Source organism: Stegostoma tigrinum, chromosome 33 (assembly GCF_030684315.1).
Source record: "Stegostoma tigrinum isolate sSteTig4 chromosome 33, sSteTig4.hap1, whole genome shotgun sequence".
Lineage (NCBI taxonomy): Eukaryota > Metazoa > Chordata > Chondrichthyes > Orectolobiformes > Stegostomatidae > Stegostoma > Stegostoma tigrinum.
The window spans coordinates 20367555-20388278 of NC_081386.1; the positions used below are offsets into that span (position 1 = coordinate 20367555).

The 20724-nt window shown below is 40.0% G+C and overlaps 1 protein-coding gene across 6 annotated transcripts in view; it reads right to left on the reverse strand.

The window, feature by feature from the left end:
- mapk6 (mitogen-activated protein kinase 6) overlaps positions 1-20724 on the reverse strand; it is a 43442-nt gene that overhangs the window by 12250 nt on the left and 10468 nt on the right. Inside the window, exons 1-2 of one of the 6 annotated variants that reach the window (XM_048563136.2) lie at positions 12150-12370; positions 2408-3612 (exon numbers count right to left, since the gene is read on the reverse strand). In XM_048563136.2, the coding sequence (XP_048419093.1) occupies positions 2408-2962 (555 nt within the window). In that variant the 5' untranslated portion in view covers positions 2963-3612; positions 12150-12370. Of the gene's footprint in view, positions 1-2407; positions 3613-8326; positions 8350-9408; positions 9529-9973; positions 10088-10559; positions 10627-12149; positions 12371-20724 lie in introns of those variants that run through there. The other 5 variants (XM_048563139.2, XM_048563137.2, XM_048563138.2 and 2 more) reach the window with 5 other exon arrangements.

Sequence of the window (20724 nt, forward strand, 5' to 3'; positions counted from 1 at the left end):
CATTGAGATATATTTATCTTGGGTGTACAGAGCAGGCTTTTAAATTTGCAGATAATAATTGGGAAATGTATGAAGCAGATGTTAACAGAGCACAGTTGAGTGAAATGGTCAAACACATGGCAGACAAAATTAACAAAGAAATGAGGTGATTATTTTTAGCAGGAAAGCGTACAGAGGAAACATGAATTAAATGGTACAGCTTTAAGCAGGTTTTTGGAATAAAGCAATCTGATGATGTATGCACACAAATCTTCAGTGATGGTAAATTAGGTCAAGAGACAAATTTTAAATCAAAAACATAAAGGGCCCGTGGGGAACGAACTGCCAAAGTGTTGGATCCAGGTACAATTACAATATTTAAGAGATGTTTGGATAGGTAGACCTCAGCTCTGTGTTCATTTCTAGACAGAATTTCAAAGGATATCATGGCTTTAGAAAAGATGCAGAAACAATTTACCATGGATGAGGGGCTTAAGTCATATGGAAAGGCTACAAAGAAGGGCTGCCCTTCTTTGAGCACTGAAGACTAGCAGAAGATTAGATAAAGATGTTCAAAATCATGAAGGATTTTGATAGAATAAGTATCTAAAGAATATGAACTTGAAGCAACTAGCAAAAGAACAAGAGGCAACATGAGGCAACTTTTAAAAAAAAATCTTTGCAATCTGCATGCAGTGCCCAACAATGCTCAGTTGCTTTCCAAGGAGAACTAGATAAATAATTATAAAGGGGTAAAATGGATGCCATGGGGAAGAGAGGGGAAGTGTGACTTTTAAATTACATTTATCCATTACCATGCACAGATATAATCTGACAAATTGGATCCTGTGTTGTTTCATTCTAAATTACCCTGAAATCTGTCCTTTATAGCCAAAAAGAAACAATACAATCAAAAATTTTATGCCCATCAAGGTGGCTGCTCCCTGGAATATGCATGAAAAGCTTCCAGACATTTAATCAACATTCATGGAACAGATGCTAACCTTGTGATAAGTGTCAACATTCTGGTGCCTTAATTTCCAAAGGGACTACAAAATGGAATACCAGTGAGGTCGGTGCAACTCAATGCACACTATTGCTGCCATTATGAAACTATGCCAGAATATAATCCATGCACTAGACTCGAGAATCAAATCAGCAGCGGAAAACGAAAATCTCAGAAACATCATATATCTGTAGTTTGCATGTGAACGGTCAACAGAGCCATAAGAATGTCAGGATTCTGCAATTTCTTGACCAGAGAAGCTATGAACTTGGGTTTCGAAACAATGCCTCAAATTTGCTTAGATAATAACAACCCAGTGACTTCAGCAAACTCCGAAGTGGTCAATTAAACAAGTTTGAAATCTTGTAAATATTTCAGTTTTGCATATCAGTATAATTTGCATTACCTAGCTATGTAGACTGCAATCATCTTTCACTCAAGTCAAAATTTCAATATCATGTGAACAGATTTCAGAATAGGTATATTTTGTATTCTAAGATTTAGAATAATCTGATTGGCAGCTTGAAGTACCAATTCAACTTCTACTACAAATGTCCATCAACTACTGTTTTATGTAAAAGCTATAAGAATGACCAGTTTGAAAAGCAAAAATCTATTCTTCTCAATTGACTACAGCTTCCAAACTTTTGGGTTATGGGAAAGCATTGATATGGGCAGAGAAAGAAAGAGCTTTATACTACTAGGTCAAGAAAAGGTTAATGTTTGATCATGGCAATTAGGGACTTAATATATTAGCAAACAGTAAAATTATACAAAGACATTTTATTTGCTATAATATAGAGAAGTTACACAAGTGATAAAAAAAGCTCTCACATCATGTATTAGGCATGAGGGAGATCTTTCTACAGGTAGTTGATGCAATGACAAGGGTTAATTATGACGTAGGCTATTGAAATGGATGTTTTAATTCCAAAATTGCGAATTCCTTGTCAAAAGTTGTATACCAGTCCAAGCTAAACCAAAAACACTATATATATATTAGTTATAACGTATGTAATAATATTTGATGACAGGTTGATGACTGTAATTTACAATATTGTACTTCCTACTGGACCAATACAACTCTCCAATACCTCGGCAGCATGACATTTTAAAAAAATTCTCCATTCAAGATCTCACTACTTTAAAACAGTTTTGTTGCACTAAAATAGTACAAGAATTACAATTATTATTGGTACATAGCTATGCAATTGAGGTCACTCCATTGGTCTTTAAACTACATGAAATTCTTATTAGAAAGTGCCAACATATGTTCCTCATAAACAAGTGGCACGCTACTCATTTCTACTCATGCCAATATAATGCCCTTGCTAAATGTTATCTCAAAAAATTTGAACAATAACAGTCAACACTAACAGCATGACTACCTTATTTGTTCATGGGAAATAATTTAAAACTTACTTTGTGAGAGTAATGGGGATCCATGATGCGTGCCAGACCAAAATCCCCTATTTTCAGCACCAAATCCTCAGTGTTAATGAAGAGGTTAGCCGGTTTGAGATCTCTGTGCAGAACATTAGCTGAATGGATGTATTTTAGCCCACGAAGCAGCTGGTACATGAACAGCCTAGCATGCTCTTCTGAGAATGGGCCCTGTTCCAACAGCTTCGCTAGATCAGTCTCCATGTACTCTTGAACAATGTATACTGCGTTCAGTTCTGTGATCGCACCCACATCATCAGAGATCGGTATCCCACTTGGACCCAAAATCTCAAACACCTTCACTATATTATCATTGTCAAGTCGTCGGATGATTTTGATCTCCCGCAAGGCGTGTTTGACACTCTGTGGGTCACTCAGGACAATTTTCTTGACAGCCACTCGCTTGTCACAGTCATTGTCCACAGCAGAGAAAACCAGGCCATTGCCACCATACCCAAGTGGCTTCAAGTCCATATACCGAGCACCCAAATCAAAACCATGAATGTTCATTAAACTTCCAAACTTTTCTGCCATGTTGATAACCCTCAAGCTTTCCTCTTCTATCAGATGGGCAATCCTATGTCAACACTAATGAAAAATCAGCTTCCACAACAGAGAGCAAGCCAACTTTAACCTTTTCGTAATTTCAAGATATTTTCTCTTTGAAATGTATGGGCCATCTACCCTATTTGAACAAGTTCAGCTCTGTTCCCAGTTGAATCCCTCCTTTCAAGAATGAACAACTTGAAGAATAGAAATTCTTGTCTGACCTACGTCAGTAAATGTTAAACTTCTAATTCAAAAAAGGGCATCCCTGCAGACATTAAAAATGAAACTAAAGTTTGATTGCAACGGAATGAACTTTGACAGACAGATGCATCCAAACTACTGCTGTAAACAAGCTAACATTTAACAAGGTGTGTGACAATACATATATATGTGTTATAAACCTCTATTGACATCCTCCTCATAGTGCAGATACATTCAGTGTAAGACTGGTCCTGAGCAGCGTCATTCTACAGTGCTGATGAGCACTTTTTTTCTTTCCTTTTAACTATAGTCTGGACAAGAAATGAACTTGTGGCAGCTTTCTAACCCTAAAAGATGACTTCCATTAATGATCAGGTGGCTCAAGCTCACCGCAGTCACAATCAAAGCTATCATCCATTTTATATTTGGACAACCTACAAAAGAAAAAGAAAAAGAAACATTAAGTCAATGATTAAGATCCAAAGACTTCTGTATTAAAACAATAAATGTGATGTATGACTATGACTCTTTCAGGAGTAGAGTATGTTTTTTTGTCAAAAGTTGCATGTTTTTTTGAGGGAGAAGTAAACAATTTGATATATTGGCAGCGTTTTGTGGAGACTGCACAGCATGTGGGTGCTAATCTTCTACATACTTTCCTATGTGGCGTGCCTCTCCCCTGTTTTTCTGGCTATACGACCCAGTGGTCCAATTTTGACAGCAATTTTCTTGGAATGTCAACGATGTGGTACAAATCAGAGTACAATTACCACTTTTACCTAAGGACTGGACACTGAATTACTAACTTTAAGATTAGGAGGTTTATTAAATTACAAGAAAAAGATGACTAATTTTAAAAGTTTTAAAGTTACAGTACAGTACATATAATGATCATATGACATTTGATGATTTTGTTAATTTTTCAAATTTAAGGTATTTAATTCCAATTTCTAACAGATTAGGGTAATATGTGCACCAATATGTTATTCATAAGCTTTACAACTAACTTGCATATAATAATTTACTTCCACATCAATATTTATTACACAGGCACTTAGAGCACAAACTGAGTAAACAGAATGCCCCTACATCATTAGTAAATTAGGTACATTAAAATGGAATTATATTCAATGAAACATAGTGTGAAAATGTTTACAATATGAAGTGAAATTTTAAAAAATTACCACCACATAAATAGAAAATACATCTACAGCCCTTCCTCAGGATGTCTATTCAATAATCAAAGATAATATTGTATTTATCAAATATGCTTCTAGATGTTTACAGCACCGGCTCTGTACATTCACTACTGACTGTTTGGAGACAACAGGAAGTCTTAAAAATACTTGTGTGGTGAAGCAAAAAACAAAAGTGGTGCTATTTCAGGGAGGTTTGCTATTTAATTGCTGCTTATGAGTTTCGAGACGCTTGCCTTGAAGATCTGGACACAATATTGATTTCATTTGTTGCACAGATGCATACTCACTGCACTAGACTAAAATAATATTTTTTAAAATCCATTTTAATTAGAATTTATAAGTAAGGATGTTTAATTTGAACATTAAGTTATCCAAAAATAACTGTTATAAAGAACAAAATATCTAAACTCCAGATGTGTTTTTTGCACATCACACACATTTAATGGATAAAGTAATGCTAACCATTCTACAGTTATGACACTGATATTTAGATTAAGCCTGCCCTCCAACATCCTCCTCCTCTGCTCCGCCACCATTATCAGGTATATGATCTTAATGGAATAAGCTCAACTGAGCACAAAATAAATCTTTCAACTCCAGTGGGTTAAATATTAAGCATGGTGGGCATTCAAATTGCCCAAATCTCCCAGTCTGGATTTAATACATGATAGAACAGATGGTTCTTAGAAAGGGATAAGTAAACACATATATTATTTGCATTTCATTTCTGAAGCAAAAATTTTTTCTAGAATGAGCTCTCTCTTAAACTCTATCCACGAATGTGCCCATCATATCAATTTAATGAATTGCTACACACCAAAACATCTTGTATGGACTTCAATGAGGTTTTAGGGGTTTTAAAAAAAGAAACTTTATGAATATATTTAAATCACAATGTTACATAGATTACCATGAAAATTTAATGAAACTACACAAGGAAAACATGTTGGAGCTGGAGTTTGCTCAATGTGCATAACACCAAGGTTTAACCATTAATATTGCCAATGTCGCACTCATTTTGTCAATACCAAAAACATTGTCGCAAGTCTCCTCAACTTCATTAGAAAATGCTATAATGCAAAACCTTTCAGTGTTAGAGAACACTATCATCTACAAGTTCCCCTTTAAGACATATATTATCCTGACTCAGAACCATAATCACAGTTAAATCACAGTTGTTGGAGTCAAAATTTTGGAACACCCCCTACTAACAGCTTCGTGGGTGTAGTGACGCTATGCCGACTACTTGTTCAAGAAAGAATATCACCGTCACCTTCTCAAGGGCATTGAATGCTGGCTGTTTATTCATGATGTGCACATCACTCCAAGAGGAAAAAAGTGTTCATTCACCTGCATGACTCTGCCCACTGACTGACAAGGTATGCACCCATCTGTTATTGTGAAAAGAATGTAAAACATTTGTTCTGAGAAACATGTTGGTAGGAGTTATGGGAAGCAATCACACTAATCTATAAAACTTCATATGAGACAGTCTCCTTCACAGAGTAAGCTTTCCATTGAAGGGTCTTCTTCAAATTAGTAAATCTTATTCTCCTCTTAGTTACTTTTCATATTTTGCACAAATCAAAACAAATTAGAAACCAATTTCTTGCATAAGCTCAACACTACTTCAGTGAAGCAAACTGCAAAAATATAAAAATAATTGCTCACTTTCTTTAAAAATATTATCTGAATGTCAGATGTGATCATAGTTAACCTAATATAGCAGGTTAGGGAGATTTAAAATTCTGATCAGATACGGAACTCCCAATCTCTGCCATACAACTGGAGATGCGGTAACCATCTGCTTGCTACCAAGGGAAGATAGCATAACCAAAAGCTCTAAACCTAGGTACTGTTTATTTAGTAATACTGTAGAACTTTAGCAGGAGAGGAATTACTTGCCCATCTTCTGAGCCAAAGATGGAACTACAAGACAGAGGACATCAGATTCAAAATTCTAACAATGCTCAACATTTAACATAAGTATAGAAGTGTACTGAAAATTGATACTTTTAAGGGTCCCACATTTATTCTACTCAAAAAGGATCAAAGTTGGAAAAAAAAGTAACTGTCTAAGTATAGGAAAGCTGCCAGTGGCATTCCTGCTTATGTTCCTCCAACCTAAACAAAATTAACCCAGAAAGATTAGTTTAAAAGGTTGTTCTAAAGTTATTCAAAACTGTATAATTATTAGGTCTCCTCACACATATTTTAGCTTCATGTAATTAGCCAAGCCTGCTAGTGCTGCATGTGGGAGAGAAACTGGACCACATTGTTATAATGAAATGTGAGGCTGGATGAACACAGCAGGCCCAACAGCATCTCAGGAGCATGAAAGCTGACGTTTCGGGCCTAGACCCTTCATCAGAGACCCTTCATCCAGCCTCACATTTCATTATCTTGGATTCTCCGGCATCTGCAGTTCCCATTATCACATTTGGTCAGGATCATTATTTCAAAACAGCACTAAGACAGATTATTATAATCATGGAAAATGCTAGAAATGCTCAACGTGGGCTGTACCTATGAGGGGGATGGAGAGAAACAGAGTTAATGGTTCTGACTGACCGTGCATTTATCATAAATATTAACTGTTTCTTTCTCCACGTATGCCACCTGAACAGTTGAGTAGTTCCAACATTTTGTGTTTTTGTTTCAGATTTCCAGCATTAGAAGTATTATCATTTCAAATTATAATCGTGGTTGGGAGTTTAAATGCATTTTTTGGAGAGGGGAGAGAGAAAAATTTCCAATAATGAAAACGATCCTCACAACTCAACAGAACAATAAAAACATCCACTTGGACTTAACAACAAACTAGCATAATATCCTTTCATTTTTAATAACAGGATTTAAATTTCATTCTTTTAAAAGTTATTAAATAACTCACATGCCTCCTTTTTCATTGACAATATACTGTTTGCAATTTGGCAGATAAAGAATGACAACATTCCAAACCATCATTCATTGGTGACTTTATTCAGATTTTCTGCATGCTTTAAATGAGCCTGCCTAGTATTATTTATCGTGTTCATACCTTCCTCATACTTGGGTCATTTATAAGTTTTTTTTAAAGTAACACAATAACTGCCACTGCAAATATTCACTTTAACATAACTTTATATAATACACAACTTGTACATCTGACAGAATTTTGAGAAATATGGTAACCTACTAAATCCCATTTTCCTTCTCTACCTCGTCCCCATTACAATTTGTGCCCCGTCACCAGTTACAAAATTGTTTTTTTTTGGCCTTGCATTTCGTACTTTAGCAATTTTAATTTTGTCGCATGATCTACACTAGACGAAATTTACTGGAAAGAAAGCCCTCTGTTGCATCAAATATTTCCGTAATTTTAAACCATTATCTGCAGAGGCGTTCACTTCTAAGGCGGAGAAACACAATGATTACAAAATGGAATTTCCTTTCACATCACTGCACCTGACATTGATATTTGTGTATGCAATATTTGGTGTACTAACGTCAGAACGTTAACTTTGGAGTTTGAGAAACAGGACTGCCAGCCAATGTGCGGACTTTCTTCTGTATCCGCCTACAAATTTCACAAAAAACGAAATCCAAAATCCAAACATTCAACACCTGAATGAAGGCTGCAAACTTCGAACACGATACGCCCAGTACAGTTTTCCACGCTCACGCCAATCCATCGCCAGCAGCACACACGTTGCGGAAACACAAGAGGGGAATGCACATCAACACACCGGGATCCCTTTGCCCACTTGTATATGAATGCGTGGTATAAAACCTCCACTTCTAGAACTAAAATCAAATCAGATCAACCTTGAAACCCCACTGATCCGTTTCATAATCCAATGCTTCAGTGAATAGCTGAATACTGTCCACCCTTTCCCCGCGCTGAACAGTGACGTTTAAGCACGGAGATTCATAGGAATTGACAGTTAACTCAAACAAGAATACTCACTTGGAAATATCCAGAGATGGAAAGTAACTTTCTGAAAAGAATTACCCTTCAGCACGGAAGAAAAAAATCCCCGGGAGGGAAATTTATCACGATTGACTAACGCAACAAAATTTCTTTTGAAAGCAGATAAAACGCAATGGCACAGGGCGATCTCAACTCGATTATAATTCCGCGAATTGAACGCAAAGAAAGTCGCCAATGATTCCGCGAACACCAGCCAGGGCAAACATGGGGCCGCTACTTCTAATCATAACAACGCTTTCGAACTCCAAAATCCTACACTTAACCAAATTTCAAGCAGGCTACTGCCACATGGCTGTGGAGCATGACATCCGAATCACTGCCCAGAGTGGCCACTCACACCCGGCATGAGCGTCACAGGATAATAACCCTCAACTTCTGTTAGAGAGCGAGAGAAAAAAAATCTACGAGTCACATGAAAATGAGCCACGTCGCCTCCTGTGAGCAAGCCGAGTGGCTGACATATTACTCACCGTCTGAAGGCTTTAATTTTACTTATGAGGGTGGGTGGAGTTGATGGTGGGGGTGAGGGGTATACATAGGAAACCAGTCTAACTACTTTTCACAATCAAAAAGGCGCTACTGCCGGGACGGGTTACATTTCTTGCGAGGTCGTCACCGAAAAATGTCAAAAGGGTAAAAGAAAATCAGGATAGTTTCTTTCTAGGGAGAGATTTTATAAAAACCAATCTCGTAAAATATTCCCTTTGACTACATTAAAATTAAATTGTAGTAGAAACATGTTTGCAAGTGTTGTTTCATGTAAGAAGTAATATGAACTCGAAAAGAGGGATTTGAGGTCCAAATGAAGCCCCTTTTTGGAACCTCACCGCGTGTTGATGAACAATGAGAGACTCGGTGATCCGGAGGAGCTTGCGGCGAGGCACCAACACACTATGCGGTCCATCTAAGGGCCAGGTGTTGGAAAATTGGAGTGAATGGATGGAGGCTCGATGACCGGTTCGGACACGGAAGGGTCTTAGTGCCATGCAGTTAAAGAAAAGAAATTAAACGATCGCCCCCCCCCAATCCCCCAAGGCATGTCTGTCAAGAGTTTTCACCTTGCCTGGTTCGGCACACTCACTGCGGTATCCCAGCACTGTGTCTGTGTAGAGAGATGAAGAAGAGGACAGGCACTTCTTCCTTGACCAACACATTCAGGAAACACAGAGCAGAACAACCACACTCGCGACCGGGCAAACTTGGTGGCTGGCGGGACCAGTGTACCGCCCTACTCCCATCGTCGCTCGCTCATTGGTCGGGCAACAAAGCCCATCGCGGCCGGCACAGTCTCCGATTAGTCGGCGCCACCGTCAATCACCGACCCCTCCACCGAGACCGGCGACTCCGCTTTTTTTCAAAAAACGTTGCGGGGGGGGGATGTGTGGGGAGAGAAGCGAAACCGGTTCGGGAGAAGGAAGGGGGAAAAAGGGAAGAAAGAATAATCCTCGTCCGGTGAAGAGAAGAACCCGAGTGAAGTCGGTTCTCTGAGCGGATTTGGCGAAGGACGGAGACGGTATCTCCTCCTTCCCAGTCAGACAAAGGAGGAACGCGGCCTACAGACTTCCCCCTCCCCATCTCACATTTCAAACTAAACCGAGTCCCGAGGAATCGGTCACAACTTACTCCGCGTCCCAAAAACATGAGGAAAGCTCCGAGTGCGACGCCCCTGCTCGCTTTCGGTCCCGGTCACTCCGCCGCCGCCACCGGAGAAGGCGCAGCAACCGAGACCCACCATCCAGCGCGCAGCCTCTCCCGACAGGCCCCGCGCTCTCGGCCGGCCGGCGGGAAATTCAAACGCGCCTCCGCTCCGCGCCTCCCCCACGTTCCCTTGCTGCAGCATCGCCCGTGCACCCTACGTTTTCCTGCAGTTTCGACGAAGGTTCACTGCACCCTAACGTTAACTCTTGTTTTTTTCTTCATAGATGCTGCCAGACGTATTCAGTTTTCACTTTCTCCTCATCCTTCGTTTTTACCCTGCATGTTATCCTCGCCCTCCCACTTCTAATAAATCCACAGTAACGAAATAAATAAAATGTACGGAACAACTGTGATCCCGGACTCTACACTTTAAACGCTGCAGGTGCTAAGTTTCACCAGCACGTTCCATTTTTGCCCCTCTCTCCACACATACACAATCAAAGCCAGCCAAAGGGCATGGCAACAACAGAATTACAACATTCTGATTAATCAATTGTATTGTCGGCGGTACCTCAATGAAATATAACCAAGAGTTGCGCGTGTTGGAAATGTGAAAGAAAAACAGCATTTGCTGGAGGAATTCAGCAGGTCTGACAGCACCTGTGGAGAGAAAGCAGAGTTAAGGTTTCGAGTACAATCAATGACCCTTCTTAAGAACTTCTCTCTGCAGGTGCTGTGAGACCTGACGAATTTCTCCAGCAATTGTTGTTTTCTTTCCGTATGTCAATGAACCCAATCCGACGGGGGCTGGGTTAAATGTTTCAAATTGGACAGAAAAGCTCTACTGAGATTTAAAATTTATTTTTAAACGCAGGCGTACTTTTTTGTTGTTGACTTAATTACGGATCTATCTGCCTCTCACCTTCTGTGGGTGCTGTCACACTTATTTGGCCTGACTCGCGCATATGTTCAAATTCTGCTTTACTGTTCACTCAGTCTATAAACTTCACATCAAACTTCTAGAGAGAAGCAACTATATGATGCGCCCCGTGCCTGATTCACATAATACGCAAAAATGATGAAATAACATGGATTACCATGGTAACTAAAGATACAATGAAGTGACCAAACAATGAATTAAATGGATCTTGTTATTTTGTACTTGCATAGTAATCTGACACGATGTTCCTAAGGTAGCCTGTGGCAGATTGTGCGCAGTTATTTTAACCATTTGATAGCGCAGGAATAGATCCGAAAGCAGCGGATCTGAAAAAATAACGTTTAGCCGCATCTTTAAATACTTCTGTATGTGACGTGGTACCCTACTGCCTCCAAGTGTTGTGTCTGAATTTGTTTTATTTCGCTTGGAAATCAGGTCGCCGGATTGCAAGGTAATGTTCCGCATTGCCGGCGCTAATGCAGTTATAGTTGCATTCTTACATTAAATGGGAAAATCCCTAAATATGACAGAAATGCCGCTACAGTGCAACCTTATATTAGAGCGTGGACGGGTGTATTATGTGCAAAAATGGCCATATGAAAGTCAAGACAGTTGTGTCGCACCCATTAATTTGATTTCCATTCAGTTAAGAAGCATTTTTTCACAACAATGTGTCATGACCTACGTATTACTGGACAGAGCTAAAAGGGGGCAAAGTAAGATTGAATATAATGCTTATGTTGGAAAATACATAGCTACGTGTAACTGAACACATTTCCTATAGGTCAAACACATTTATAAATGATTTAAACCTAATCCGGGAGAAAACGTTTTGTCCTCTCTTGAGCATGCACAGTTCACATTGGAGTTTCCACTTAAGATGCGAAAACAAAGCGGGATTATACAGCGTGTCAAACTTCTAAACAATATTACTATTATCATTTGACAAGACACCGATTGTACATCACACCAGTCAACAGCGAGCGCGACAGTAACAATTCACTTAGCTGTAATTGACTTACGAACGATATTAGTCGCCTTCAAGAAGGGAGGTAAATGTAGCCATTACAGTCAGTGCAATCTGAAACACCTAACTGCAATAAACACTCGCACCAATCTGCCAATAGCGAACATATCCGAGAACCGGTGGGAGATCTTTGTGTTTCTCAATCATATACAAAATAACGTCAAAACTGGCAAGTTTGTCATGAAACAGCTTACCATTTTTTTTGGCGCTTGACAGCGGTTAAGTCAAAGACTGTGTTGTATGTGCTAAAGTTTATCAGACAACCCGGTAAAAGACTCTTCGTTCTCAAGAATCGAGCGCTCACTAATCATTTAATTTGGGTGCATTCATTTACTACAAGTCAAAGTCGCCGTAAGTAACCAGTGTGAAGCCGAATTTAAATTGCGTTTGCGGCAGTTGTTGTCGGTTTTTTTTTACAGTATCGGAGGCGGCGCTTGTATCAGTTTCAGTGTCAATGTCATTGTCAGTGTCACCCCTGCAGTGACGCATCGAGCTCGTAAACAGAGAGCCAGCCCACTGCTGCCCGTCTCACACAATCACCATTGCCTGTGTTACAAAAAAAACACAAACACTACACTGCTGAGACGAAATGCTTGTGTTTCCCTGACCCTGGGTTTGTTTTGTAAACCGGTAAAGAAGTGGGAGGTTTGTTGGGGGAGGGGCGGGGGGCGCTGGTGAAGAAGCGCATTTCGACCTCAGAAATAAATGCTGGTCGCTTACTGCCCTTAGAAGGCAATTTACAATAAAGGCTTGGGGGATGCTCCGCCGTGGTCTGGCAGCTTCTGTTGAGGGAAGGAGAGCGGAGGTGCCGGTTGAAGGTCGATGACCTCTCGTCAAAACACGGGACAGATTCATTTCGTGTTTGTGGGTCATGCGCCGTGAATCTGAACATACTAAACTCGATATACGGAATTATTGATTTGTCCCGATCAGGTTTCAGTATGTTAGAGGTGAGGGTTGGTGCGGGGCATCTTCTGGTCACTTGTTTCAATCAGCTGGATTTCGGACGTAACAAATTGCTATTGGCCAGATATAAATAATCTGATGCCAATGTTGTGGATGCACTTTACGCCGAGTCTGAACGATTAGTTTAGTGATTTAATCTCTCCTATGACTGCCTGCCACTGACCTGGTTATTATTTGCAACGCCACGAAGATACTGTTGGAGGCATTGGGTCATTTGGAATGCAAGGCAGCGGCCTTTTTTGTCGGCTCCCTGCTTTGATATCATCAGAAACTGGCTCTCTTGCCCAGATGCCTGCTGGACCGTTCGCTTTGAAGGGTAAAGGAAGGTTGCCCACTCAACCATTGAAGTGGTGGGCACCGGCTATTCGGCCCGTTGTATCAGTGTTGGCCCTCCGCCCGTTGTCAATTCTAGCTCTCTACAAAAGCAATTCATTTCTGGTCATTGCCCGTCATTCCCAACCCCTTAGTAACCCTGTCTTCAAAAGCTTTCTTTTTCAGATAACGATTCAATTCCTTTTTGAAAGTCATGATTGAAGTTGTTTTCAACCCACTCTCAGGCTGTGCATTCCAGATCCTGACCACATTCTACACTAAAAATAAGTTTCTCCTCCTGCTGCCAATGACCTTAAATCCGTGACCTCTGGTTCTGGACCTTTCCATTAATGGAACAGTTTCTCTCCAGAGTTTCTGTCCAGACCCATCACAATTTTGAACGCCTCAAATTTCCTTTCTACTTTTTCTCCTATCAGTCTCTGCAAATGAAGATTCCATTCCCTGGAACAGTTCTGCACACTCTCAAATGTCTCCACGTCCTTTCTGAAGTGTAGTGCCCAGAGCTGGGTACAATACTCCAGTTAAGCTTAAACTGTATTTTCTACAGGTTACATGGCTACCTGTTCTACCCCATGACCTCACCAATGACATACTAGTTGTTGAATTCGGAAACTGCCCCAAAGTCAGGACACATTTTTGGAGGACAGACATCGCTTCTCTCACCCTCTCAGAGGGTATAATGTTGTCAGACTTAGCTGGGGTTTTAATACACTGGAACACTCTTATCTACATGTTATGAATGACTATTATTCGACCTCAACAGTCACCAAGTGTAGGTAAACATAAACAGAAAGTATTGGATATACTCAGCCAGACAGAAAATAGCTGCGATGCCACAGACATGGAGCTGCCATTCTCTGTCTACACATGGTGCCTGACATGCTGAGCATTTCCAGTGTTCTCTATTTGCATTTCAGATAACCAGCATCAACAGAATTTTGCCTTTGTTTTACAATTTGGGTAAAAGCTGATGTTAATATAACATCAACTGGAAGATTTGTCAGTTCATGATGAAGGATTATGGAAACCGAGAATCATGCAGCTTGACGTCCTCCAACACTTTGACCTGAAATATTGGCTATTACCAAGTACGGGTCTGGGGCACTAAATGGTAAGTAGAGGTACAAAGCAGTGCATGTTCATACGTACTTGCTATAAGTCTAGTGAGAAATTGAGCTGGTTCCCATCGTTTCAATCTCCCCAGTTGGCCCCCTTCCCCAGTTAAAATTGTGTTAACTGTTTTTACCAGAAACAACGTGGAGCCACATTGCACATGAAAGAATTCTTTTAAAAAACTCATTAACCACAAGAGGAACAAGAAACAAATGATGTCAATGAAACAGCCAATGTAAAATCACTTAGACGTTCACATACACACATACATGATACACAGTTAAAAAGGAATAACGTCTGTATAAATGAAGTTAAAGGAATGTACAGTTAAGAGCCTTTAGTGTCCTGCAGGTGTAAGTTTTTAACCTGAGACCTAATTTATTAGTTGGTGTCTTGAACCATCAGCAGGAGTGAATATTGCAGTTATATTTAAGTTCTCAGTGTCCTGATATTTCTTTCAAAGCAATATTACTGCCTGATACTTCTTCTTCATGAGTGATCGGGAAAGTATCAAAAAAAAACAAAGAACAAAGAAAATTACAGCACAAGAACAGGCCCTTCGGCCCTCCAAGCCTGCACCAATCGAGATCCTCTGTCTAACCTGTCATCTATTTTCTAACGGTCTGTGTCCATTTGCTCCCTGCCCATCCATGTACCTGTCCAAATATATCTTAAAAGACGCTAACGTGTCTGCATCTACCACCTCCGCTGGCAACGCGTTCCAGGCACCCACCAACCTCTGAGTAAAGAACTTTCCACGCATATCTCCCTTAAACTTTCCTCCTCTCACTTTGAATTCATGACCCCTAGTAATTGAGTCCCCCACTCTGGGAAAAAGCTTCTTGCTATCCACCCTGTCTATACCCCTCATGATTTTGCAGACCTCAATCAGGTCCCCCCTCAATCTTCATTTTTCTAATGAAAATAATCCTAATCTACTCAACCTCTCTTCATAGCTAGCACCCTACATACCAGTCAACTTCCTGGTGAACATCCCCTGCACCCTAGCGACCAGAACTGGACACAGTATCCTCAGCCTTTGGTGCCGTATACTTAGTTTTATCGTCTCTCTCTGCAAAAGCAGCATCTTGAAAATGCAAGATAACAAAGTGCGGAGCTGGATGAACACAGCAGGCCAAGAAGCATCTCAGGAGCACAAAAGCTGACATTTCAGGCCCAGAAAGGGTCTAGGCCCAAAACGTCAGCTTTTGTGCTCCTGAGATGCTGCTTGGCCTGCTGTGTTCATCCAGCTCCACACTTTGTTATCTTGGATTCTCCAGCATCTGCAGTTCCCATTATCTCTTGAAAATGCAACTTGTTCATGTAGCCCATGTGTGTGGAAAATTTGTCTCAGGTCATGTTAATTGCAGGCAAGTATCCAAGTCCAACATGTGAGCATTTTCATAAAGGGTTAAATCCGTATAGGAAAATGAGAGCTTTTTTACACCTCTCCAAGGGGCTTGCTGGCTGGCTGGCTTCATTGCCCCAAAGGAAACTGATAATTATAACTTGACTATTTTTCACTTAATCTACATTGATTTCATGAAATTTGGCCAACCTATGTGGTTAGGTGACCACTATGACCGTTTCAAGCCTGTTTATTTTTGGAGCTTTTGCAAAAACATCATGAAAATCCTGCACTAAATCAGACCATATATTAAATCATTAAATGAAATTAAATCATTTGCTAGAAACTGAAAGGCTCATTTTTCTGTGACCAAAGAGTGGCTAAGAGGATCGGAATTCAGCAGCAACAGTAATTTTAATTCCTGAATCCCACTATGTACAGGTACACTCAGGAATATAATGGAATACTCTCCACTCAGCATCACCACCCACAAGCTCTCCTCCAGTTCACACAGAATTCTGACTTGGAACTATATCAATTTTCATTCATTTCTCCTGGGTCAAAATCCTGGAATTTACTCTGTCACAGCTTTGTAGATATACCTAGACCTCTCAAACTACAGTGGTTTAAGCAGGTGACTCGCTACTGTGATTGTCAAGACAGTTAGGGATGTTTGATAAATTCTGGCCTTGTCAGTTATCTTTGGGAATAACTCAAGTATAATTTGGGCCTTTTTGGAGTTCTTATGTCAATGTCAAAAACCCAGATTAAACATGTGATCTATCTAGCATACATCTTTACATGGATGTTGGTACCTGTGCTTAGCCTCTAATTCCAAACTTAAATTCCATTAGCTACCATGGTAGAGTTAAAACCCATATTCCCTCACAGCATTAGCTTGATCTTTGGGTTACAAGTCCAGTGATATTACCACTAACCACCAACTTAACCTTGAAAGTCAACCAAACAATCCTCCTCCATTATACAGAAATATTAAATGTGCAAGTGATGGGCTCCGTTTCAATTCTGACAGACCTGCTTTAAGTAACACTCAAACATTTACATCCATTTAAATAAAGTTTTACTCCTTCGCATTTGACAAATTTACTTAATCTCTGTTCACTTCATGTTTTTCTGTTGGTGGGTGTGTTTGAGCAAATACAATTTGTGTTAGTGAACAGCACTTATTCTTGAAAGATATGTAGAAGTTTTATTAATTGCAGTTTCTCTTAATGTTTACCTTGGTATTTTAATCTTGATTGATTGTAAATAGAAGCAAATACCACACCTTACTCCAGAATATAGGTGCTATCTTCAATGGATGACAAGTCTGTCGGGGTTAAACTGGTTTGACCAATTTCGTAGACAGTCACTGTATATTTGCCAGATATTGTGTTACAGTCATTATCCGTCGCACTCAACCCATCCTGGGATATCATTATAGGGAAGCTCGTATCACATCAATATTCAAGCATAGAACATGAGAGGTTTCTTTTACAGAAAGGCCTTAAGGTTATTGCTAATCATCTATCTAAATCAGTGTGGGAAAGAACTTCATGGTACTTGGAGCAAATTTATTGCTTCAGCTAAAATTCTGGCCAATAGAAAAGTATCTATGTGTTCTGAATATTTGTTATGTTGGATTTAGATAAGATTTGAAAGTAGTAAGGCAGGGAAGGTACTGTTTCAATATTTTTATCTGTTTAAATAATATCCTCCTGTGCGTACCTCTTATCAGAAATAAACAATTCATAGTTTCAAAGTCATCACTAGGCGACACCATACTTTTAACTTATTGAAGAAACCAGGAAGTTCTAGTACAAAATCATATACCTCTTATACAGTTAGGATTTACAGTGTTAATTTGACTCCTGGCTTATACTATGTTTTAACACTGCAAGGTTTTATTACAAAGGTGACAGTGTAACTGTATCCTGCTCGTAATGCCATAAACAAAGCAATAAAATCCGCTATAAATCCAGCAAGTCCAAATGGTTTTGTTCTGCCACTTTTCCCAGTGCATTCCAGAGGCAGATTTTGTTTGCATCCACTCCACTTAACATGCTTCCTCCCCAAACAGTACATGTTTTGGCATCAGCATATCATTGTTATCCTTAGGACCAATGTTAATACTTTTTACTGGTTGGTTTGACTTTATGTAAAATATTAGTTTATTGTCTGACACCTTATATTCACCAAAAGCTCAAAGCATCACTATGTCTTGTGCGGATGTATCTGTATGTGTGACACGTGACGCTGCATATAAGTGCCTGTGAATATACAGCATTGTTCCAAGTTTCAGAGGAAGCTAGAGAACTTACATTATGTACCTAGGACAGTGAGATGTTGAATTATTCCATTCCTTTCATTCCTCTTAGCAGATGAAGCGCATAAGAGGTGCATATTGATCTCAATGTGATCTGAATTAGAACTATCGCTGACAATATAGTAAGGGTTCACAAGATGGTCATGTGCAATTGCATGAATGTGCTGGAGTATATAAAATTGAACCAGTCTGCAATGACTTTGCCAGCTAAAGGGCTTCGGATAAATATCAACAAAAACACTCCATTTATGAGAGCAGGCAAACAGAGGACACAGTCTAACAATACACATACAAAGTTGGGTTTGAATAATATTCAAGTGAAAGCGTTCTTTTTACAAGCCTACTGACTGTCTCTATTTCAATTCAGAAATGGACAGGATGGTCGGAGGTTGCTGGGACTGGAACTCAGGCAGACAGGCATATAATTTTGCACCACCAGCCAGCGTGCCAGTTTGTTGGCACTGGCCTGCTTTGAATCAATTTTCCTGAAGGCTGGACTGGGGGCAGAACACCTAATTGCCACATGCAATACATAGCTTGTAAAGGTCATTAAAGGGCTAATTGAAGTCAATGATCAGAAGCCAAATGGAATGTTTCAGTCAAACAACGGTGCCCCCCTACCCTGACTCCCCAGCCTGGGAAATGGGCTGCTGGCAGCAAACCTGGTGCTGGGTGGGGCAATGCTCCAAGAAGATGTTAAGGCCTCATGTACCAACCTGATTGCAACTGCTGCTCTCAAGAGGACATGGAAAGGCAACCGTCATTTGGTGGTATTACTGGACTGTTAATCCAGAGACCCAGGTATGTTTGGGGGACTTGGGTTTGAATCCCAAGCATGGCAGATGGGAAATTTGAATTTGATTTTAAAAGAAGTCTGGAATCAAGAATCTAATGATGCCCATGAATCCATTGTTGATTGTCAGAAAAATCCATTTGTTTCACTAATGTCCTTAGGGAATGTTATTGCCATCCTTACCTGGTGACTACAAACTCACACGGTGAGCAATTAAAGCTGGTCCAAAAACCTTTCATTAAAAGAAAGGGGCACCCCATCAACAATGGTGGCCCTGCAGCAGTAGCTACTTATTACTTCAAGTGACAAAGAGGCACCATTTCCCATCCAGAGATAGTAAGAACTGCAGATGCTGGAGTCAGAGATAACACAGTGTGGAGCTGGAGGTACACAGCAGGCCAGGCAGCATCAGAGAAGCAGGAAAACTAATGTTTCAGGTCGGGACCTACTTCAAAAATGAATGGTGCTGATGCTGCCTGGCCTGCTGTTTTCCTCCAGCTCCACACTGTGTTACCATTTCTCATCCTACCTGCATAGCAGGGAATGAGTCCCAATGCTCCTATCACCATCATCACACCAACTCCAACAGGCTGCCAAGCTCAGAGGACATCATCTGGCCATTGATCAGCCAATCAAAATATTGGTTCTGCTCCTGATACAGTGCAGGATTGGGACCTGCATTTGTCCTGTATTTATGTCCTGGCTCAAATGGAAAATCTGGGCTCTGTTTCTGCAACCAATCTGTTCACACTCAGTGTCTATGAAATAAGTTAAAGAATTGCAACCTCAATATGAGATTCATCCTGACGTCATGTGCATCACTATAGAGACTAGTATGAGTAATTCTGTGAATAAGTACTTTATAAAGTTTGCATTGTCTGCATTTTCAATTTCCTTGTTTAATTTCCTTTCTTTTGCATAAACAATGGACACTCTTGGGAGCTGGGTGTTGTTTGGGAATGGGATGGGAAGTGGCAAGGAAACCAAACTAATGAGAGAAAAGAGGCAGTTCCTGACTGATCTGAATAAAGACTAGTTACATTCAAATCATTCCTTGACCATGGATATGCCTCACAGGAATCCCCACAATTTATATCAGAGAATTTCAGTAACTTCACTTCCACATCATTGAAATGGGTATCACCATGATGGCATGAATTTCAAAAAAAGAGCCGAGAAATATCCATTTCTCTCAAAACAAAGATACTAAAAAAAAACTCACTGGAAAGAGCTGTATATTTGACTAAGAATTGGCAACAAATTGTAGAAGGAAAGATGATTTCTCTTTTTTTTTGTTTATCCGCTTTGTGGAAAGTTGATAGCTGTAAGGCCAAATATCTAATTGCTTCTTATTCACATCCACGCGACCCTTTGTCTAGAGACAGTATATTTTCCTTATTCTTTTGTAAGTGAAATGCAATTGCAGTATTTTCCAGTGTTTTAGTATATATTTGAAATGAGGACTAATGCCAGTTAACGCACTTATGCTTTATAGGCTTGCTGTGTAGTGGCATTATTGCAGTAATTGCCAGTCCAGCAGTTTGTGGTAACATGTGCCTCAATATACATTTCAGTGTACCAAAGACAAATTCCTAGAATTTGGCTGTGACTGGGCACTGCCTTAGCATATGCATGTGATTTCTATCAACCTGGGCAAAGTGCCCATAATTACAAGATAGTCAAGTATTTTGCCTGAAGTTGAAGGCTATAAACCCTTCAACCATAGTAATCCTAGCCAAACACTTATACTGGCTTTCCACATGTCAAGGAAGTCTTCTTGCATCCTTATTAATTTTATAGCCTAGTTCCTCAGCCTATTTATCTTGAATAGTTCCTAGTCTGTTAAGAATTATCTTTGAAATTTTCCACGGAAGCAGTATTTGGAGTTCC